At 42.2% G+C, this 24,394-nt stretch overlaps 1 protein-coding gene across 2 annotated transcripts; it reads right to left on the bottom strand.

The window, feature by feature from the left end:
- Nucleotides 1-939: 939 nt before the first annotated feature.
- On the bottom strand, nt 940-24,363 carry NHLRC3 (NHL repeat containing 3). Of its 2 annotated transcripts, none has more exons than XM_034432250.3 (7): nt 24,194-24,363; nt 12,735-12,887; nt 8,244-8,397; nt 6,237-6,437; nt 3,983-4,074; nt 3,172-3,284; nt 940-2,026 (listed from the first exon to the last, which is right to left on the bottom strand). In XM_034432250.3, the coding sequence occupies exons 1-7, from the start codon at nt 24,296-24,298 to the stop codon at nt 1,798-1,800; spliced, it is 1,047 nt and encodes a 348-aa protein (XP_034288141.2). In that variant the 5' UTR covers nt 24,299-24,363; the 3' UTR covers nt 940-1,797. The 2 variants fall into 2 exon arrangements, with proteins under 2 accessions (XP_034288141.2, XP_034288142.2); XM_034432251.3 differs by having other exon boundaries at nt 24,071-24,319.
- Between the last annotated feature and the right edge of the window lie 31 nt (nt 24,364-24,394).

Raw genomic sequence — 24,394 nt, 5'->3', positions numbered from 1 at the left:
GTGTGACTGTGGGGATGCTGCAATGGTTGTAAGGGGGATGTGGGGATGTGAAAAACAGTCATAAGTCACTTTTTTCGGTGACGTCGTAACTTTGAATGGTCACTAAACAAACTGTTGTAAATCGAGGACTACCTGTACTAGAAAGGGGAATTATTCTAGTGACCAGAGGAACTTTCACTAAAATAATACGGAAATGTTCCAGAACTAAGGTAACAGATATTCCTCATGCAGAGGTCAGTTCCCAATCAGCAGGAGCTCCATGCTGGACTTTTTTTCCGGTGTGTGTGTTATAAAATAGAAGTGATTTGCCACTGCCTCTTAGGATTCTTTTAGCTCACAATTCTGCGATTTCAGGTTCAAAGCAACGTAGGTATCCTAATATTATAAACTGCCCTGAGTCCCTTTTGGGAGAAGGGCAGTATACAAATTAAATAAATAAATAAATAAATAAATAAATTAATTAATAAAAATATCTTGTAGGAACTTTTGGAGCAGAGTGACAAAGATGCAAAGTTCAGAGGAACAATGTTAGTTAATTGATAGATGGAGTACGTGTCATCGGGTTTTTGATTCCTAGCAACCACATCACCTCAACATTGGATGCACCTCAACATTGGAATATCGTTTCCAAGGCCTTTGTGGCTGCTCTACGGAGCTCCAATCTGCAGCCTTTTTCTTGACTGCTTATTCCTTTACTGTTGATGGTTGATTCTAAAAGGCAGAGGCTATCCACTACTTTGATAAAGTTACTGTCAATTCTAAGGTGGCTGTTCTACCTGCAGTTCTTAAATTGGTCTTCGTTACATTTAATTTAAGTTAATCACAAATATTTACATATGCTGTCTTTAACATGTTTATAACATGTCAATATCCCAAGCAGTGCTTTATAAATTGCTGTTAGTTCTGCTCTGCTTAAAAAAATAACGAACACGTTCATTATTCAGGAAAAGTTTCTTTAAAAGGTGAGAACCATCACAATGATGAGTATAAAACAAGGCAACTATAATGTATGGAATTGGTTTGGTAGGCTAAACAGTCACAACATACCGTATTTTTAAAAATATTCATTTCAGAATACTGTACCAAAATACAACAGGAAAACAGATCAGCAATTGAAGAAACACTTTAAGTTGCCTTTGAATAGGGGCTGTGCTTAGAAAAACCTTCAGTGGATGTGGATCGCCACTGGTCCAGGCTCTGCTAATGCTAGAGTACAATGCATGTTTTTCAAAGATCTTATCTGCTCATAGAGTAGGAGTTGCTCCCTGAGATTACTGCAATAGCCCTTCCTTCCTTCCTTCCTTCCTTCCTTCCTTCCTTCCTTCCTTCCTTCCTTCCTTGTTTACTTGTTTATTTATTTAATCGAATATGCTGTTTTTTCCCATTGACTGTAAACAAATTTAAGGCTGGCGATAAAACCACTGCAAGCACATAACTCTGATTGTGTTGAAAGAATGAGCAGGAAAACTCTTGGAATTGTATTGCAAGAGAAATAATTTATATGAAAAACCAATTAAAACACGGTCCGTAAAACTCGGCTAAAATACTGAAAGACGAACCAGTCCCTGAGATAAATGCACAGAATGCATCCTTAGTTATTTCAAGTATTGCGCAATGAGCGAGCAGGCCATCTAGTAGAGCAAAATCCCTCCGCCAGCTGCTCCTAGGGACACCCCCGCCCCAACCAGCACAGCAATCAGCTGTGAGACGGAGAGGAGTCCAAGAATTGCAGCCAACCCCATCCGGTTGTGACAGACAAGAGATTCCACACTTGCTTGTATGGCATGAAAGATCCCATTAGTCCAAGGGTACATATTTCTGTACTTGTTCAGCTCCAATTTCTGCCACATATATGGCTCCAGTGCTTAAGCTGACATCCAGAAGATGAGGCTTGACTTCTCTTGCAAGCTGGATTGTGTCCACTACAATGCAATCCCCAATTAATCCTACTGGTGGGGCTGCCAAAATAGAAATCTTATTAATATTTAGGTGGGCCACAATTATATACTTCTGATCAGGAGTAAACCTGTAAGTGGAAGGGGGGGAAAAGAAAACTTTTTTTAAAAAAAGAATTGTCGAATCTTAAAAGCTCTCGTTCTGTGAGCAATATGCATTTCTGTTGGATCTGAGGTAACATTGCTGTCTCTATAGATACCCACAACTGCCTGAAATGCTGCCTTAAGAGCTTTTTGAAAATCCTATTGGTGGGCTTCAGTATTTTGGAACCAATTTTCAACAGGGATGTTGGGTGCAAATTGAGAAAAGTGACAGTTGACAATAACAAAAAAAAAACCCCATGCAGTTCTTTGGACACAAATTTCAATATTCAGAGGTATTATCTGAATATATGAAATATAAGTATTTTTGCCTTTAAAAAAAAAATACTAAGAAAGCATAATCCACAGACCGGTGCTGATCTGTGAACTGTTATTGGCCCATGACAAGATACAATTCTTTCATACAGTTCCAAAATAGTGTGAGATTACTCCACATGAAAGGGTACGTCAATAAAAGAATGCATAAAATCTCACTTTAATCCTCTTCACTGCAAGTATACATTTAAACAGAATGGAAATTATTCAAATGGTCCATGATCCAAAACAGTGTGTGGGGTTTCTCGCTTGAGGAAACAATTTTCATCCACATCTTACCCTTCCTAGAGCTCAACCTTCCTTTCTGGCAGCATAAAATACACTGAAGTGAGTGTGTGTGTGTGTGTAAAACAAACAGAAATATCATCTCCCATTTTAGCTTGTTTCCAACTCCGCTCAGTGAATACTTGGATCCCACCCAAATGCCATTTTAAAATATCAGGCAGATTAATGGTATCTTCCAGGAAAGTGAAATTGAGCTTTTTAAGGTCAAAGTCACAGGATAAAGTGCCAGGGCTACCAATCACTGGCAGCTCACTTTCAAAAAGTATACTGGTTATGAAAAATTTATAATTAAGGTGATCGCATTTCAAAATTAGGGGGATGTGAATTGTTAGTGAACCCACTGGTGCGTTCAGAGTGCTACATAACTCTTATCTGGCTCTATCCTAGGAATTGAAACCTTCATCAGAAATCCTATACACAAAGGGATTCTTGTTCTATAGTTGAAAAGTTGAAAAGTTTTTCTCTTCCATCCAATAAACACACACTGGCACACATACACACACAGATACTATACCTTACAGAGTAAGGGGCATCTTCTGTGAAGCAGTTATCCCAAGATCCTAACCATTCCCCAGTACTTTTTTCAAAAACTTGGATTCTCCAATTGGCTCTGTCTGCCACCCAGACCTGGTGCAAACAAAGACACTGTTCTGAGCATCGAGAAAGAAATACACAAAACATTTTCTAACTTAAGCGGATTGCTCTCTAAATTAATAATCAGCATCTCATTACCCTATGTCAGAGAGGAACCAAATCTTGACATTCAAGTAAATATGTACCGTTTCCCCTAAAATAAGACATCCCCTGATAATAAGCCCAATTGGGCTTTTGAGCGCATGCACTAAAATAAGCCCCCACCCCAAAAATAAGCCCTCCCCGAAAATATTTAAAGGCATGTGCAGCCGGTCCCCGCCATTTCCACTGGTTTCCTCCATGCGCCCCAAAATAATAAGACCTCCCTGAAAATAAGGCCAAGCACTTATTTCGGGGTTCAAAAAAATATAAGACAGAGTCTTATTTTGGGGGAAACACGGTATAACTTTTTCATCCACCCAAATGGTTTGAATAGCCATTGAGGCAATTGTTCAGCCATTACTTTTAAGGACATTGGGAGCGGAGGGAGGGCTGGGGATTAAAAAAAAGTTGTCAAACTGCACAAGTAAAACCCTCCTCCTTTTGTATGTGTGTTATCTTGCACACATACCAAGTGCTGAGACAATAAAGGCTATATGGCCGTTAGCTTGGCCAACAATATCCTCATCAATGTGGTTGGTGGTATTCTAATGTTATATGCTATTATGTCTAAATTATCACTTCTCCCTTACCCGCCCAACCGAATCCACAGTCACACTGTGTGGAATCCTGAACTGTGTAGGAGCAGTACCGTTTTCTCCACGTAGCCATAGAATCTTTAAGTCTGTGGGTAAAAAGTGGTTGATCAAGCATTTCCTGAAGTGAGTTTACAGTATAATACAGTATCAAGGGACGTGGTGGCTCAGTGGCTAAGACGCTGAGTTTGTCGATGGAAAGGTCAGCAATTCAGCGGTTTGAATCCCTAGTGCCACATAACAGGGTGAGCTTCCGTTACTTGTCCCAGCTTCTGCCAACGTAGCAGTTCGAAAGCACGTAAAAAAATGCAAGTAGAAAAATAGGGACCACCTTTGGTGGGAAGGTAACAGCGTTCCATGCGCCTTTGGTGTTTAGTCATGCTGGCCACATGACCACGGAGACATCTTTGGACAGCGCTGGCTCTTCGGCTTTGAAACAGAGATGAGCACCGCCCCCTAATGTCAGGAACGACTAGTACGTATGTGCGAGGGGAACCTTTACCTTAACCTTTACCTTTACGTTACCTTTACCGTATTAGGATTAAAACAAAAGCAGGAGTAGAGAACCCACAGTCCAGGGATACGTAGGACTTTTTACAGTGCTAATTCACAAACCTCATCAGGATATAAAGGATATAAAAATGAGTGCAATCAGACACTTTGAGACTTTTAACTCGATTTTTACTTTAAAAACTATTAAACTGCTTTTGAAAAAAAAACAAAAGATCAAACATTTTGCCCTCATCTACAACCAAAAAGATTGACTCCCAATTTAAAGGAGTTTAACGTAATTGTATGGAATAGCCATGCTATTCTATCACAACAGAGGAAAACTGAGGGCCTAACATCAGGAAAAATAGGAAAAAAATTTCCTATTAGGAAAAATAAAACAGGCATATTTGTGTCATAAATATTCAGAAAATACCAAGTTATATTTCACTGATATGCATTAAATGATATAATCTAGCTTTCCATTGTATAATACTACATTAGGAGTTCAGCTTTCTGACTAATCATATGGTATCTATTTTTTTTCTGTAAGATAAAGCTATTTAAGATATCTTAAGATATCACCAGAATATTATTGAAAAAGTATTCAAATCTTATAAAAAGATAAGATACCAGTAAATTTGCAGCATTAATTGTATGCATATTGGTGGCTTATGTCTGCAGAGGCCCTAAAATCATAATCTATGGGTCACCAAGAATTGAGGTACATGGGAGAAGACTCAATTTCCTTATTTAGAATCTCATAATTTGTGGAAATGTCTTACGGCAAGTGGCTGCATCTCCAAAAACCTTTGCTAATCTCAAAAAAGATAAGCAGGATTGAACCTGGTTAATGCTTGAAAATGAGAGGCTACCTGGAAGCCCCATCATTGTAGGCTAGACTGTAAAGTTTAAAAATAATATTCCCGAAAGACGACAACGTTGGCATAGTGTTGCCAAGAAAACCACATGGAGACGTTCATTTGGTCAACAGCTAATGCTGATTGCATCAAACGCAAACCACTTAACCACTCCTAATGTGTTCTGTTATCATAGAAAAAGCCACTAAGGCAGCCTTTCCCAGTCTTCAGATATAAATCTCATATTCTCTAAGTCATAGTCCAATCCAGGGGTCCCCAACCCCTAGTCTGTGGACCAGCACCCGGGCACAACATGCCAGAAACTGGGCCGCACAAACAAGCAAAGCCCCATCCGCAGGATGCAGGCAGCAAATGAAACCATGCCCCCTCCAGTTGGCGGAAAAACCTCTCTCCATGGAAACCGTCCCTGGTGCCCAAAAGATTGGGGGGCCACTAGTCCAACCAACATACCCAGTTAGGAAATGGTACATCAGCATATTAGAAATAAAAGCCAGCCTCAACATTTTCAACATATGTTTGCTTAAAGGTAAAGGTTCCCCTCGAACATATGTGCTAGTCGTTCCCGACTCTAGGGGGCGGTGCTCATCTCAGTTTCAAAGTCGAAGAGCCAGCGCTGTCCGAAGACGTCTCCGTGGTCGTGTGGCCGGCATGACTGTGCGCCAAAGGCGCACAGAATGCTGTTACCTTCCCACCAAAGTGGTCCCTGTTTTTCTACTTGCATTTTTTACGTGCTTTCGAACTGCTAGGTTGGTGGAAGCTGGGACAAGTAACGGGAGCTCACCCTGTTACGCGGCACTAGGGATTCGAACCGCTGAACTGCTGACCTTTCAATTGATAAGCTCAGCATCTTAGCCATTCATTGATTTGCTACATTTGCTTACCTTTTGTCAATTTGAGCAACCGGTTATTTAATCCTCCATCACCATCCACAATGTAAATGTTTCCGGTTGATTCCACAAAAACCTCTGCTGGCTGGTCAAACTGTAGAGGGTCTGTATCAGAACCTGCTGTACCTGGAGTACCTATGACTCGAAGGAGTTCACCAAAAGGGCTGTACTGTTTCACTGTATGTCCATATTTTCCTGCATCAAGGAGAAGTTGAGACTTTCCAACAAGGTCACAAGTATTACAGACTTACAGACAAAATAATAATTTATTCCCTACCTTGTTCAGAGGAAAATTGGTAGAACTTCTGGATTCAGGTAGTCCTTGACTTATAATCATTTGTGTGGCGACCGTTCAAAGTTACGACATCACTGAAAATAGTGATTTATGACCACTTTTCACACTTAACGACCGTAGCAGCATCCCCATGGTCTTATCATCAAAATTGGAACACTTGGCAACTGGCTCATATTTATGTTGGTTGCAGTGTCTTGGGGTCATGTGATCACCTTTTGCAACCTTCTGACAAGCGAAGTCAATGGGGATGCCAGCTTCCCTTACTAACAGAGTTACTAACTTAAGAACTGCAGTGAACTGCAGGTCGTAAAATGGGGCAAAACTCACTTAATAACAATGTCTCGCTTAGCAACAGAAATTTTGTGCTCAACTGTGGTCGTAAATTGAGGACTACCGGTATAGAACCTTTCTGCTCTGCATCACAGAGTTGCTCATAATGAACCCTTGTTCCTGTTCTTTCTCTCACCGCCTCTTGATTAGCAAATCCTTTTCTTCTTCATTCTCCTGAAACTTTGAATAAATAACAAGATCTGCAGACATGTGAAAAGAACGTGGCTAAATCTCCGTTCAAGAATATGGTGCAAGCTGCAGATAGCCTATATAACTGAATTTTAAATAAACAATCAATGCTACAATATTTGGAAACAGGTATTTTGCCAAGCATAAAAAAGAATCAGGCTGCAGCCATGTCGGTTGTACTGTCGTGCTATTATACCTGCAAAGACACTGAAAATGGTCTGCCACAGCACCACGTGCCTTTTGTTCTCATACTGCCCAAAGTCTTCAATGCTACTATCCATTAACAACCCACTTTCTTCCCACTGTGATGGGGAGAAATGCCTTACTAAAACAGGAATGCAGACATTAGCTATTTGCACTGCGTGCTTTGTATGACGGGTATCGTAGCCAAACTGCACGCTCATTTAGGCATTACCTGCAGAAACTTTCACAAGGTGAGATTCTGGGGCTTGCACGGATGTGCCATCACCTCTTCTCATTCACAGAATTATAAAAAGCACACCAGCTGCTGAGCTGATGCCAACTCCCATTAAGTATCCCTACCATATTTTTCTAACACTGAAAACCCATTATGGAGATGAAATAGATACATCAAGGACTTTTGATTACTATGGCTAAAAACCTTCTTGGTAGAAGCATGCTTGGCTTGCTATCCCTCAGATGAAAAGCACATTATCCTCTTTTATCTGAAAAAGGAGGGATGATGGCTTAAGAATATGGAAGAAACTCTTAAGAAACAAACTAAGGTGGTTAGAAGAAGGTCAACCTGGGTCAGAAGTAAGCTACCTAACCAACTGTTGAGTTTTGAAGACATTCATTCCAGGTTTGATTATTGGTTATTGTACACTGACATTTTTATGGTGACAGAGAGTTTCTCATTACTGATGCTTTTTAAATTAAATATTGGTATGATGTCTTAAAATGATTCTATCCTTCAGATTTCATTGCTATTGTCCACCCTCAATTGGGTGTATGGGATTTGAAAACTGAAATATCTGATGAGTACCAGATTGATATATGTTTATTGTAAAAAATATATGACCTATATGTTTAATCCTGGGTTCCAATTTATTTTGGGGAAGGACAGCATCTCAACTTAAATTCAATCCAAAATACACTTCAGTTGCAAAACATAAGACACGCAACAGCATTCTTTATCCACGTTAAACAACAATATTTCTACGCACCATTTCCTATATCTGTGATCCACACAGAGCTTCCATTGGGTGTGCTCAATGCAAAGATTCCATGGGGCATCTCAATGGTGGCTGTTTTCCATGTTTGTACAAGATAGCCTTCCTCAGAGTATACTGAGACCTTTGGCACGTCATCGTTACCTCTCTCAAGGTGCACAAAGATAACAAAAAAGAGAATCAGAGAGGTATGGCAGACAGAAAAACCCAACCATTTTTTCATTACAGCCCCTTACACAGTAAATAGCCTTAATTAAGCATTATTCTATTGTAACTCCAAAGAGCTTGGTATAGTTACCTCCCAAAAACAAACAAGGAAAATAAATATATTTAATAAATACTAGTCATTTCGCCTCTCTCAAGTTTCAGAGTGCGCCAGTGCAGCTAGGTAAGTAATTGGTGGATCTGAGGAGACCACAGAAACTAATGTTGCCGGAAAAGTCGCTGTAGCAGTAGAATAGATGACATCCATCATTTTGTGTGCTGATTGAGAAAATTGTTGTGGCTGTTTTGAGAAAATTAGTCCACCCTTCCATAACCCAAGCATCCTTCAATTATGCAGGCATTAATTTACAGAATTTTCAACAATGGCCATGTTGGCTGGGAAATTCTGCATTTGGAATGCCAAATGTAAGAAAGATACTGAAGTATTTAGCGCAAGGCATTGTTGTCAAAAGACAGAGAAAAGTACTTTCAGAAAGCTTTACAGCAGCCCAAGAAGGCAATGGCTTTTCCCTCTTACTTGTTCTCAGCATTTGAACATTTAAGATTCAGGAACCTACGGTAACACGAAAATTCCAACAAATCCAAATTTAATCTATTTCTTTCGCTATTCAATGAGAAGCCTTTCTGAATGACAAATAGAATGTAACTAAGTAAAAATCACAGGTCCAAAAATAATAATTAAATATTCCAAAAGAGCTATAGAGTTGTACTATATGTACAACATTTAACAACAGAGGGTTCCAAATTAACTTTTGCAGAACTAAAACAGGGTGAAATAAAAGCACGGTTAAAAAAAAGTTAAAGGATCACAATACATTTTAAAAGATCCACTTATTTTTAAGTCCTGTGCTTGGCTTAAAATACCTCAAACTTGGCACCATGCACACTTGCCCTTCCATCCATGCCACTTAAGGATATTTCATAAACAGAGAGCAGAGATCAGACTATTTCCAACCAGTACTGCTTTATTTATTCATTTCTCAAACTGTCACATTATTGCCACATAAATGCAGGGTTTTTTTAAATGCTTTTGAGTCATTGTTGATTCCTGGCGATTGCCTGGACTAAACCCTGTAGTTTTCTTGGCAAGATTTTGGAAATGGTTGGTCACTGCCTACTTTTTAGGAATAAAAAGGCCAAGGTTACCTGGAATGGGGTTGTGCCCCAGGCAGGACTAGACTCATGGTCTCCAGTCCAATGCCTTAACCGCTACACCAACTTGGCTCTCTTTTTAAAATATCCACATAAAAATGAACCACATTTCAACATATTTTTTAATCACAAAGTATGCTAATGTATTTTAGCTTAATAAGCTTAGTAAAAGCTAAAATACATTAGCATGCTAATACACTAGCATTAATAATAGGTACTTTCCCCAAACTGAGAATGTTGTTATAGAATAGAGATATGAGCAAAATGAAGGGCAATTGCATTCCAACTTAACACATCAGCCTGGTTGGTGCTGATCATATTGGCTTTAGATTGAGAATTCAGAAAACCTGAACTCCCATGAGCATTCCTGTCAGAGTGATGACCAAAAAAAAAAAAAAAAAAGCCCTGGCTCTCCTAGCCACCTACCATACTCTAAGAACGGTTCAATGGGTAGATGTCAGGGATTTCAAGAACAAAGCCCCCAAGCTAGGAAGTACATTAAAGATTGCAACTAGTAATTTTTAACTGCCCCAAGAAATTCACCAGGAATCCTACAATACTGGCGTAGGGTATATACTGTATATATATATAATGCTGGATTTTGTTAGAACTGTTGTACCCCAAATTCCTTGACTATTTTCAAAAAGGCAGCTCTACTTACGTCTCTAATTGACAGTCACAAAATATTTCCCAAAGCAAAAACTCTTTACAGAAAGGCAGCCTCTGCTGCTTCTGCCACGTTGGTATCATCTGTTAAAGCTACAGCTGGGAAACAGATCACGTTTTCCAGAAATTCCTCAGAGATCCAGAAGTCGAGCTGTCTGGTCTTCAATTTTCCTTATATCAATCTGTCTTACCCTGGCGGTATTTCAATAGTTAGGCCAATTTTAATTTTTTTTAACAGTAATTTTATTAAAGGTTGCAATTAGAAGAGTGGGAATTCAGATTAATTTTAGACGCATTACATCCCTTAAAAATTCAGACATTGCACATTTCAGGCTTTAAAGAGCTTTTGGCTTCTGATCTTTAAATGATGCAATTATATAATGCCTTCTCAATGTTTACAGTAATTGTTTTTAGCCATTGCAGCTGTGATTTAAAAATACACGCAGACCTGCAATGTACTTATTGTCAAATTTATGTTAGAAAACTAGACATTAAGACAGAGTACTTGGGGCTGTCCCTATGAAGAGACTGAGCAAACAGTACAGCAGCTGGTTCACTACTCTAGCGTTAGATTTTTAAGCTACTAAGAAAATACACAATGAAGTTTAAAACAGCACGATCACTTATGCAAGGTTTACAGAGTCAGATGAGAGGGATGGCTGTATAATTTAAAGAAAGAAATAATCAGATTCCTCTTTGGGTAGTGTATTGAAAAAAATGGAATCTGCATTAGTTACAGATGCGTTCACACAACACCCTAAAGATTGTGGATCAGAGTAAGGCATTTAGTCAGTGAATATGTACAAAAGCCAAATATGGCATGGCATGTTTTCCCAGTCTTCAATCAAAATGTCTGCATTTTTATGTTGGATAAATGACCAGTCCTTCTAATTTATTTTCATACCAATAAACCAGTGGTGAAATCTGAACCGGTTTGCTACCGGTTCGCTGGCCACACATCCACGCATGCGTACCAAGCGCATGCTGCACGTGTGCATGCACAGTGCACATCAAACACATACACACACACGAACAGTACACACCAAAAGGAGACTTGGGAAGGTAAGTAGAACAGTGAGGGGCAGGAGTCAGCTGTGCTGTGTGATTTAGCTTCTGTAGAAAGCAGGCTTTCCTACTTTCTAGCAAAGCTAAACCGCACAGCACAGCGGATCATCAGAAATACCAGTTCGGAGGAACCAGTAGCTTTTTTTAACTACTGATTCGAACAAACCAGTAGTTTTTATCAGAACCGGAGCAAACTGGTAGCATTTCACCCCTGCAATAAACCACAAGCCCATACTGATGCTCGCAACACAGCATATATAACGAGAGAGGGGTAATACACCCACTCCTCTGTGTCCCTAATTCAATCCTCAATTATGTAGGATTAGCTCCAATTTATCCCTGCTACCCTGCACCATCTTCTTAGAAATCCAAAGTCCATATGCTAGCATATGCTTCAGATGACAGACTGGACCATCACTGAATAAACTAATAAAAACAAAGTCATGGTTTCAGATCATGATCAGCCTGTCTTATGGTCTGGGTTCAAACAGTATTTTAGGCCAAGTCACAATAGGTTATGCAAACCAGACCACAGACTTCAAAGGGAAACTGTGAGAAAATTCCGCATATCTGAGCAAAGTACTATCAGATGCTGAAACAGGAGAATCTGGATGCAATCTGAAAGAAAGCTGCCAAAATAAAAACACAGTCACATCTCTGGAAATGTAAAATTTACCTTTTAACTTGACAGTATCTCCATTTTTCAGTGAAAACCATAGTTTGATAGACAATAGACAATAAAGTGATTGAAACACGTTCAATATTAATAAAGCGAATAAAAAAGAATAATTTTTGATATTGTAATAAGGAACCACAGACACCAGAAGCCAGATAAAGGGCTCTATGTAGAATTGGAAGAATAAATATTTTAGATAATCTCAGATGCTGTAAAATTTTCTGCTATAAAATGTTGCTATTGAACTGCTAATTTCAAGTACATTTTTGTGTGTGTAATTTGAAGAACTATAGGAAAAAGGCATGCAGGTTTTTTTTTAATGTAATATTTTTTAACTGTGTGAAACTGCCTGGAGTCATTTTGAAACTGAGGAGGCTAGAAATGTAATTAAGAAATAGTTCATCAACATAATTAGAACATCATTACTAAGCCAAATCTTGTAACAATGTAAAGTAACAATGCGTAAGCTTTTAAAATGGTAAACCAAAGCAAAAAATGTAAATGAAAAAAAGAGTGATTTATGGTCAAGCGATAAATCAGCATTAGTTTTTTTCTTTAAAAAAAAAAAAGTGAAATAACCTGAAGGAGTAAGCAGAATCATGCAGGATTACAACACTGTATTATTCATCTCCTTAATGTAAAAACTACATCTTGGGTAGCAATAGTGGCTCCATAAACATTTTGACTTTGTTGTTTCTTACCTGTCCCACGTAAACTAATCCCTGGAGATGATCAACAGCAACACAAAATGTTTGACCAGTAAATTCTTCTGAAAACTTTGGCCACTCTAGATCAAGCTTGTAGAGTGGTTTCTGTATCTGCCACAACGAATAAGTAGTCCGCTGATTTAGCACCTTACAGATCAAACATAAAAACAATACTGTTAAACGGTATTCTGATTTACCATGAAGCATCTTTCCGCCATTAGTAAATGGATTTTTCCAGAAAGAGTTAAGTCCACCTCTTTGTTAGATTTATATGCTGCATTGTTTCCTCTTTTTCCCAACAATCAATCCTGTGAGGTAGATTAGGCTGAGAGAACAATAAGACACAAATGTTTAGGTCCAACTTAAGTGAACCCTCCTTCTAAAAATCATACGATTTAGCTGAGGGGGAAAAAAACACCTTTTAAACAACTTTATTAATTTGCAAACAAAAATACCTTTGAAGCATTTTCAAACAGCCCTATCCAGAGACAAGGTTGTAAGTATTGTTTCCTTCCAAGTTGAGCAATTCCTTCTCACTATATAGACACATGCATACAGTTAATGCTCAACCAAGGGGAGGGCCTTCTCTATGGGGACACCTGCTTTCTGGAATCAACTGCCCCCAGAGATACGAAGAATTCAAGACCTCGGAGCCTTCCGCCATGCCCTGAAGACCTTCCTTTTTCAGCAAGCCGGGTTGGCTTAATGCTTTTTAAATGTTTTTAATATGTTTTGTTACTGTTTTTTAACTTTGGGGCCAAATTTATATATATCTTTTTAAATTGTTTTTAATGTTTGTATCTATGTTTTTTACTTTGGCTGTACACCGCCCTGAGTCCTTCGGGAGAAGGGCGGTCTATAAATTTGATAATAAATAATAAATAAAAACTTATGACCACAATTGAGCCCAAAATTTCCATTGCTAGGCAAGACAGCTATGTGAGTTTTACCCCATTTTATTACCTTTCATGCCACAGTTGGTAAGTGAATCATTGAATTTGTTAAATTAGTTTTTTTTTAAATTTATTTATATGCCGCCCTTCTCCGGAGACTCAGGGCGGCTTACAGTGTGTTAAGCAATAGCCTTCATACTTTTGTATATTTTATACAAAGTCAGCTTATTGCCCCCACAAACTGGGTACTCAATTTACCTACCTTAGAAAGGATGGAAGGCTGAGTCAACCTTGAGCCTGGCAAGATTCGAACTTACTTTAATTGCAGACAGCTGGTGTTAAATTACAGTGCCTTGTCTGCAGAGCTATCCAGGCTCAGTAACATGGTTGTTAAATGAATCTGGCTTCCCCATTGACTTTGCTTGTCAGAAGGTCGCAAAAAGTGATCAAATGACCCTGGGACATGCAACTATCATAAATACATGCCAATTATCAAACATCTGAATTTTGATCATGTGATATGAGGATGCTACAAGGATCATAAGTTACTTTTTTCAGTGCCACTATAACTTTGAATGGTCACTAAACGAATGGTTGTAAATTGAGGACTACTTGTATACCTGGCAATACTATGGAACTGATTTTCCACTTTCGTTCTTCAAATTCTCCAGCGCGCTGCCTGGAGAATCCAAATAATGGGGTAGTTCCTCAGCTTCATTGCTGGACTGGGTGACTGTTTCTTTAAGAAATATCCTTGGCCACTCCTCCTTTGCCTGGCTAATCTCCAGTTCATTCACTCAGTCAAGTGAGAGACTGGGTTTTTTCCTTGGCTCTAGCAATTTGGCTGGTGAAATACCTCATTATTTGGATTTTCCATCTGAAATTCTTCTGATAACTTCTTCAGAGTGGTGTGGATTCAGTGTCACAACTAACGGCCCTGTTGTTACTGCGGCGGGTGAGTTAGCCTGGGGTTCTATCCAGGGGACTCCTCTCCGCTATTTTCTTTATGTAACAGACTCCTCGGAGCTCTACCTGAGGGCAACTCCGAGTGATTGGCCTGCCGCCGGGGTGCTGCGTGGGGGTCTGGATAGCCGGACCCCCCCCTCTGCCTCCCACACCACTCCAACGATCTGTGGCGGCTGGGGGTCCCTACATTGCCCGCAAACCCCCTTGATCGCTTCCTCAAGGTCTGAAGCGGTCGTAATTCAAAGAGCGAGCCGATCCCCTTTTTTTCTGCTGGCAGCGCTCGGCGGCTAGGCTGAGCTGAGCGCGCCGTTTGGATTTGATTGACGGCTTCGGTGCTCGACCGTTATCGCGTTGGCGGTGAAAATTCTAGCCGCGCGCCATTTTTAAACTGCCTCAGCGCTTCTCAGGCTCCTGGTGATTTCGGCTACGTATGTCCTTGCAAGCCGTGCGCGCCTGTTTTGGGGGAGCCTAGCAGCTTCCCTCTCCTGTCCTTTCTTCGGCGCTTGGGAGCTGAGGCGCTTGAGGGCTGAATTCAGCCTAGCGCCCGTTTATTGTCAGCCCTGCAGTTTTCCCACCATTATTGTTGCTGGGCGGGACGAATCTGCCACAGAGTGCGGTGAAGATGGGCTGATCCACTATGTTTTGCTATTCAAAGCTGAAGCCACTCCAATCTCTTTTCTCCTAGGCAACCCTGGGTTCCTTTGTGGCCAATAGGCTTGGGGTGTTGTGACACCTGATTGCCCTGATTAATTGGTTCCTTTTTTCCGAAGTTTGCTCTTCCCTCCTGATTGGCTTATCCCTGGATATATAAAAAAAAAAAAAGAAAAGAAAAGAAAAAAGAAGTGAAATAAAAATAAATAATAGGAGAAGTGGAGCTCTCTCAATATTCTGTTTATGATAAGGACTATTTATAATACTAAAAAAAAAACGAATTAATTAATTATTTTGCATCTCTGACTTGTTTCAGCTGCTTACCTTTTCTGTGTCGTCGTTATGGCGGATTCGGACATGTCTTCCGACATTGAGCAGGCCTACAGTCCTCCTGAGGCCAGGAAGAGAGCTAAAACCTCATCCAAGGGCCCTAAAAATCGTGATGTCAGGGCTAGGTCTGCCAGTCCTCATCCTTCTAAACGCTCCTCTGCTGCTGACAGAGCTGAGGAAAGGAAGCGTAAGGCCTTTGAAAGGTAATATCTTCTTGCCCAACAAAGGGCTCAACCTTGTCATCGCCAGCTTTCTCCAGCCAGGTCACTTCCTGTGCCTCAAGCTACATCTGGGTCGGCGCAAGGCTCTTCTGATGTTCAACTTTTGAGAGCTGCGGCCTTCCGGTCTGTGCACCCAGGACCCAGTGCACCTGCCACCCGACCTCTGGAAAAGACCCCTCCAGAGGCTACTTTTACGCCAACTGCAGCTGGTCTTCGTACATCTGAGGGCCTCCAGCCTGCACTTTCTAGGGACATCCAGGATCTCGTGTCTCAGACGATGTCTCGCATCCTGTCTTCTGATCCTCACCAAGTGCCTCACGCCCCGGCCAGGGCTCAGCCTCCCTTGGTTCATGTCTGTGATGATCTGCGACTTGCCTATTCTTATCGTCCGGATCCCCTTATCATGGAGGACTCTCCTTGGGAGGAAGAGGAGCTCGAGGAAGGAGAATTATCCGAGGATGAGGATCTAACTCCGGAAAGGCCTGCTTTTACGGGACTTTTCCGACCTTCCATGTTTAAGTCCTTGCTCCACAAGGCCAAGGTTACAACTAACATGGGGATTGCTCCATCTCAATCATCGCAGACCTCGGATCCCAATCCCCATGGTGACTTATTTCTCCTGCAGAAACCGGACCAGGATTTTATCCCATGTCCGGAATTATTCACTGATGTGGTTCAAAGGTCCTGGTCTCAGCCGGCCTATATCTCGGCTCCCACCGGTCTTGACAAACGATTGTATTGCTCTGATCCTTCCTTCCAGGACCTGATCCAGTTGCCTGCTGTGGACCCCCCTGTGGCCCACCTTACGTTTTCCTCGGTGATATCTAACGACGTCCTTGATGGCCTCAAGGCCGAGGACAGGAAGTCTGAGCTGTCTCTCCGTAAGACACACCAAGCCGCTGCTTGGGCCATCAGGTCTTCTACTGCGACTTCCTTCTTTGCCCGCGCATCGCTCATCTGGATGCGCCAATTACAGGAGCGGCTCCCACCCGAGGACAGCAGGCTGCATCACGACATTAATAAAATCATTGCAGCCACTGAGTACTGTGCGGACGCCTCTTTAAATGCAGCAAAATTTTCGTCCCGGGCCCTTGTTTCCAATGTCACCACCCGGCGTCTTCTTTGGCTCCGCCATTGGAAGGCGGACCTCAAGTCAAAGTGGAAGCTGGCATCTGCTCCCTACAAGGGGTCCCTCCTCTTTGGTGACGCTTTAGACCCTATCCTTGTGGAGGACAAGGATAAGCGTAAAATCATGCCATCCTCCTACAGGCGCCACGATAGGCGGTTTACCCCTTATGGCCAGCGTCAGCCTTTTCGGACTGATTCCGGACCCAGGGGGTCCTACTTTCCAAGACAACATTACTCCTACGGAGCAGATCGGGCCTTTGATCGGCCTGCCTACCGTGATCGAGGCAGAGGCCAACCCTCCGCCAGACGCCAGTACCGCGGAGCATCCAACCGATCTTTCAGGAGGGGCAAGTGACTATTCCGCAGAGCTTCCTATCGGTGGTCGTCTTCTCCATTTTTTGCCTCAATGGATCTCTTCCACAACGGATGCTTGGGTCCTTCAGACTGTGCGCTTCGGTCTCACCTTGGACTTCCTCTCCAGCCCTCCGAGCCGCTTCCTGCAGTGCCCTCTTCCGAGCAATCCGGTAAAGAGGGCGTTAATGGACGCAGAAGTTCAACACCTACTCGACATCTGCGCTATCGAACCAGTGCCAGTAGAACAACGGGGCTCCAGGTTCTACTCGCGCCTGTTTCTCGTCCCCAAGTCCTCCGGGGACTGGAGAGGGATCTTGGACCTGAAAGCATTGAACAAGTTCGTCAAATACCACCATTTCAAGATGCACTCGCTCAGATCGATCCTGCAGGGCGTCCGACGAGGCGACTTTATGACATCAATCGATCTCAAGGAGGCTTACTTGCATGTCCCGATCCGTCCCTGTCATCGACGGTTTCTTCGATTTGCCTATGCCAACAGGCACTTCCAGTATCGGGCCATGCCGTTCGGCCTCTCGTCCGCCCCTCGGACCTTCACGAAACTGCTAGCTACATTAGCTGCATCTCTGCGACAAGTCCCCATCAGGATTATGTGCTACCTAGACGACATCATTATCCTTTCTGCCTCTCGTCATCAGGCTGTCCTCGATCTAAAGGTCATTTCTCGTGTCCTGCGACAACACGGATTCTCCCTGAACCTCAACAAAAGTCAAATCTCACCTACCACTCGCATCCTTCATTTGGGTGCTCTCATAGACTCCATCAGCTGCCGGGTTTTCCTATCCCCCGACAGGATTCTCAGCATTCAGTCATCCGTGACCAGGGTTCTTTCCCGCAGGTCCGTGCCCCTAATCACCTTGTCCCAATTGCTCGGCAAGCTAATTTCGTGCATCTCCATTGTCCCGTGGGCTCGTCTACACACTCGCCCCCTCCAATGGTTCCTCCTACCCTATCAGAGATCTCACCGGGCCTGTTCGAACATCACCGTTGTCCTACCAGTTTCGGTACGGCTGTCTCTGAAGTGGTGGATCTCCCCGTCAATACGGAAGGGCTCCTTCTTTCTGGAACCCAGTCGCTTAACCCTGACGACTGATGCAAGTCAATTCGGCTGGGGCGCCCATCTGCAGTCGTCAGTTGTCCAGGGCCGTTGGTCCATTCGGGACCTACGGCACGACATAAATTGGCTGGAACTACGAGCAGTCCACCTCGCTCTCCGTCATTTCAAAACATCTGTGAGAGGGCATCATGTTCTAGTCCTAACGGACAATACAACAACGAAAGCCCACATCAACAGAGAGGGGGGAACTCGTTCCAGACAACTGATGGAGGAGGCGAGGAAGATGCTGCTTTGGGCAGGGAAGAACGTTCTCTCATTAACAGCCGAACACATCTCCGGGGTCGAAAACATCACGGCAGATTGGCTCAGCCGGACTCCAATAGATCAGGCGGAGTGGCGTCTAGCTCCGGCTCTGTTCGGGGAGCTGTCGAAGCGGTTCGGCCTTCCAACGGTCGACTTGTTCGCAACCCAGCTGAACACTCATCTTCCCCGGTTCTTCTCCCGGTTCCCCTGTCCAGGAGCAGAGGGGTGCGACGCTCTTCGGAGCAGATGGCCACAAGGCCTTCTCTACGCCTTTCCCCCGCTGCCTCTCATTCCCCGAGTGATTCGCAAGTTGTTGGAGGAGAAAGCGGACCTCATCCTGGTCGCCCCCAATTGGCCGCGTCGCCCTTGGTACGCGGACCTTCGGAACCTCTCGGTGGAACGTCCTTGGCACATTCCCAACGACCGGATATATCTCAGCCAGGGGGTCGTACTGCACCCAGATCCTCAATGGCTGCAGTTGACCGTCTGGCGTTTGAGAGGATCAGATTGAGGAAGGACAACATCCTGGCCTGTGTGATCCACACCATGCAGTCTGCCAGGCGTGCATCCACTAACCGTATATACGACGCCACCTGGCGTGCCTTTTGCACTTGGTGTTCCAAGTCTCATCAGGACCCTACTACTGCTTCTCCTTCTGACGTGCTTGTCTTTCTACAGGACGGCTTGGACCGTGGCCTTGCTCCTAACACCCTGAGGCGACAAGTGGCCACCCTTAGCACGGTTCTGTCATCTGGGAACGATCGTCCTTTGACCCAGAATTCCAGTATACGGACATTTTTACGGGGCGCATCCAATCTCCGTCCTCCTACTATTCATAGATACCCAACCTGGGACTTGCCACTGGTTCTATCCGCTCTCATGTCACCTCCCTTTGAGCCCTTGGCTTCTATATCTCTACGATATCTAACTCTTAAGGTTGCTTTCTTAGTGGCAATTACTTCGGCAAGACGAGTGTCTGAGTTGGCGGCGCTTTCGGTACGGCCGGACCTTTGCGTGTTCCATCCCAACAAGGTGGTTCTTCGTACAGATCCTTCCTTCCTGCCGAAGATAAATTCTCTATACCACCGTGCCCAGGAGTTAATTCTGCCTGACTTTTGTCCGGCTCCTAGCCATCATCTTGAACAGCAATGGCATACCCTGGACGTTAAACGGGCTCTCCGCCGATATATCAAACGGACTGCGGCCTTCCGTAAATCCGAAGCCTTGTTCCTGTCCTTCAATCCTTCTACTTTGGGCATGAAGGTTTCCTCATCCACGATAGGCCGTTGGATCAGGGCCTGCATCGTCATGGCGTATCGCACCAGACGGACTCCTCTGCCAGGGAAGATACTTCCACACTCCACCAGGAGCGCAGCCACCTCAGCGGCTTGGGCTACTCAGGCTTCCATCCTTGATGTCTGTAGGGCTGCCACGTGGACTACCTTGACTCCTTTTGTTAGACATTACAAAATTGACTCCTTTGCCTCGGCTGAAGCTTCTTTTGGACGTCGAGTACTGCAGTCTGTCCTGGCTGTTCCTCCCCGGGGTGACGCAGCCTCCCACCCTTCTTCTAACTAGCTTGGGTATATCCCATTATTTGGATTCTCCAGGCAGCGCGCTGGAGAACGAACGTTGTCTTACCTGAACGTTCCTTCTCTGCGCGCTGATGGAGAATCCAACCCATCCCTGGGCTGCTTCCGGCCAGGACTGCCTTGTTTTCTCTTTCCTTCTGTTGTTTCAGGAATATACTATCCTCTGTTGACTTCGCGAATGAACTGGAGATTAGCCAGGCAAAGGAGGAGTGGCCAAGGATGTTTCTTAAAGAAACAGTCACCCAGTCCAGCAATGAAGCTGAGGAACTACCCCATTATTTGGATTCTCCATCAGCGCGCAGAGAAGGAACGTTCAGGTAAGACAACGTTCGTTTTCTCCACTTCCTAGTATAGTTTACAAGAGGAGAGATCTCCTTCACAACCTACCCGGCTTAGCTTTACAGAAATCTGCCAATGACAGCAACACAGACAAAAATTGGAATGTGTCACTATCCATACACTCATAAACTATAACTTATCCCCATCAATATTTATATTGTAAAGTCCAATGACTTTACTTTGGCTAGAGAAGACCAAATAATGCTGGGAAATCAACATCATTCTGTTAAGATAAATTCGGTTGGACAGCGGCACATGAATAGGGATTATTTATTTATTTATTTATTTATTTATTTTTGTTCGATTTATATGCCTCCCTTCTCCAGAGACTCAGGGCGGCCTTTCACTGGATTAATCGAAAAGCATGTTTATATACTGTGGTTTTTCAAAAGATGCATTTCAACTGCATTTCCCATCATTTCCATAATATGGAAATCTGGTTGAGACTTCTTGGAGTTTCAGTCTCACTACAATTAAATGATATTCAACAGGGGAAGGCTAATGTAAATACAATTCCTTGAAGAGGAAAAAATAACACAGGCTTCCAAAAATCTAATTTGAGCATATTTATGCATAAATAATTCAGAATTAAAAAGGAACGTGCAATAGTTCAAAAGGTTCCCTTCAAATTGGGAAACTGAATGTTAAAACAGCCGATATGATTTGCTAATTAACTGTGAATCCTACATATTAACACAAAACTTTCCAACATCAGAGGTGACAACAGTGAGGTGTTCTGAGATAATTACGACTGATTGTGAAGTGGTTGAACTTGTCATTTATAAAAAGCACTAAATAACACTTTGGCAGAGCTGCTCCTCAGTACGCAGGGCACTCAAACAACACCCTGAGTCGCCCTGAGTCTCCGGAGAAAGGCGGCATATAAATTGAACTAATAAATAATAAATAAATAAACACACAATCAATACTTTAAAACAAATATTAGTTGAATTCAGAATGTAAAATATGGAGTATGATACTTCTGGATTTTGCATGGATATACTTTGTAATCAGTCTGTATAGTGCTGAAGGCATCAGAAACCAGGAGACCATTCTAGTCTTACCTTAGGCACACAACCAGCTGAGTGACCTTGAGCCAGTCACTCTCACTCAGTCCTATGAAGGAGGCAGTGCCAAACCACTTCCCCAAAACCTTGCCAAGAAAATGGCAGAGACTGCCATTGGAGACTGCCTTGTCTAGGCAGTCTCCAAGAATCAGACATGATTAATTGAATGGAAGAAAAAATGTAATCACAATTGGAATATTGTACAGTATACAGCTTTGGTTACTGCAGTCTCCTCCAAAAGAAATCAAAGAACACCCCCCCCCCCAAAAGCACTAAGCATCAACCAAAATTATCAGAGGACTAGAGCATCTTTCCCTACGCCCTACTGTGATACTTACTCCTACAATTTTCAGCAATAATCATGTTGGTTGATTAATTTAGGGAGTTATAATTTACACATTCTTGGCAGAGTTAGAGCAATTCTCTTTGAGAATTTGTCCCTCTTGCTGGGACATATCTGGTTCTACAAAAGCACTAAATGAAAAAAATGTCAAGAGGTACAGAAAAGTGTGTCATGTGGACAAATCTAGAGGCAATAAAACTGGGCAGTGATTCAAGAACAAATAAAACGAAATAAAGTTTTATACAGGACCTATTGGAATAATGGAATTTGCTACAAGATGTAGTGATTGCTATCACCTGGGACAATCGTAAAAGGAAAGCAATCAATTTTATAAACAAGGATCAGCAAACAATAGCTACAAGTCATGACAGGAATACATTAGCTTCCAATCACAGATCATTTCATTTTGAACATCATGTATTGCAGATCATTTCATTTTGAATATAAGGAGATGTGGTTGCTTCAGTTGGGCCTTGCTTTAGAGCTTCTTATATACGGTATATCTGACTAGGTATGTGTAATGGATTGGAATTTTGAATCAGCTAGGCTTTTGGTCTTATCCAACTGGGCCCTTCAAAAATTCTTATGACTGTACTAAATTATCCTTATTCAGATTAAAATAGGCTGGAGCAGCACCCGATGAAAGATGAGGTCTTAATATCCTTAAAACTTAAAACTGATCCATATCAGAAATACAGTTCCATTTAAAAGACAATGAAAGACATATTCCAGGTTAGGCAACCCCTATCCCAGATACCCTATTGGCATCTGAGGGAGATGGGCAATTTAGAAATAGGGAATATAAAAATAAATTTTCTTTGGAGTAGGTTTTAGTGTACGGCTCTCACTGTATCCATTCCTAAATGTCAGACACTGGTTCAGATTTTCCATAGCTTCATCTTGAATGGAAAAAGGGAAGGTGATGTCACTGCATTGTACTTCCTCAGATTCTGAAGCTTACTGTAGCAAAAGAAGAGAGATACTACAAAATGGGAATGCTATAACTATCTGGAGAAAAGTAAATTACAACCATTTATGGATAAGCATAGCAGCTGGGGCACAAGGATACCACTCTAAATGGCATCAGAAGAACCTTATAAAGCTATCAGAAATGAGGAAATGACCTCTCCTCATACTGAGCCTTTGCAAGTGTTTTAAACTGTTCAGAGATTTGCCAGCCTCAAACCTTAATATTTTTATTTTTTAATTTGGGCAGGGTGGTATGTGGAGAGGACACAAGTTTTCCTCTTCTCCTGAAATATAAAGAAGAAAATTAACTTTCTATTTTGAATATTTTTTCTATTCTGAATATAAAGAAGAACATTATAAACTTTGCATTACTTGGCCCAAGCTAACCTCCAAATATTTCTTTTCCCCCAGCATCAAGAATATTTACTTAAACTCTCAAGAGCCCTAGCCAGTCAATTCCCACACTACTCTGTCTCATTTCCTTTTTTGGTTTTATTTTCAGCTGACACTCCATGAAACTTTTCAATTAACTCATCTATTGAAATTTTTAAATACTTTTTTCTAATATCAGTTATAACCTGCAGTTCATAAACTCATAGATTTGCTAATATTTTTTTTTCTTTTAAATATAGAAATTAATGTGTAAAGTATGTCCAAAGAAAACACTGCCATGTTTGCCCTTGCTCCATTTTCCATTGACACAATAAACTAAATGAACTAAACAATACAATCGTGTGTGTGTGTGTGTGTGTGTTTCAGATATATTACTTTATGCCACAATATTAATCTACTGATCCTGCTGCCTGAGGTTGAGGGTAACTGAAATTCAACACATTTTCAAAAAGTGTAATGGCAAATTTGATTTTTTTGGGGGGGGTTGATTGGACTCAATATCCAAAATTATTTTATCAGAACTCTCACCTTATTCAAGACTTCTTAATCAATTAATAATTTAACTTTGTCAAAGAGATAAGACAATCATTTTTGATTATTTGTAGTTATTTCCTCAAAAATCACTTAGGACAATCACGGACCTACTGTTAAAACTATCAGATCTGCGATGCAAAAATCTGGCAGCCTTATTTACAATTGAACCTACCTCTGAGCGAATTAAAATGCGAATACGGTCTAAAAATGGCATAATCATTGCAAAGCCTTTTGGACACTGCTATATAGAGACATATATAACTGGTTGTTGTTATTATCCGGCTTGCCAACCCACCTCCAACTCGGACCCGACTCTATACAGGACTATCAACAACAGGAACAAACCAACCCCTCCGAGTCCTGCAAACAACCGCACCCGAGAATGATCGTGAGCCCCCATCGAATCAGTGCAGCGGCCGCTTACGAAAACAGGCACATTGACTCGCGCATGCTCAGTCCGCAGCAACAACGAGCTCGCGAAAAGCTTCTTGGGAGA

This window comes from Pantherophis guttatus, chromosome 1 (genome assembly GCF_059756535.1).
Source record: "Pantherophis guttatus breed Tessera chromosome 1, ASM5975653v1, whole genome shotgun sequence".
NCBI lineage: Eukaryota > Metazoa > Chordata > Lepidosauria > Squamata > Colubridae > Pantherophis > Pantherophis guttatus.
Note: the sequence above shows the minus strand (reverse complement) of the source record. Positions and strands in the feature narration are given on the sequence as shown.

What these genes read in the sequence shown, in the direction of transcription:
- NHLRC3 (XM_034432250.3), bottom strand. Translation starts at nt 24,298, where the DNA reads ATGGGGGCTCACGATCATTCTCGGGTGCGGTTGTTTGCAGGACTCGGA. An exon ending in GATTAGTTTACGTGGGACAG is followed by an intron (nt 8,398 to 12,734) that starts GTAAGAAACAAC and finishes GTGCACCTTGAG; the next exon opens with AGAGGTAACGATGACGTGCC. An exon ending in GTTGCTCAAATTGACAAAAG is followed by an intron (nt 4,075 to 6,236) that starts GTAAGCAAATGT and finishes TTTTACCCACAG; the next exon opens with ACTTAAAGATTCTATGGCTA.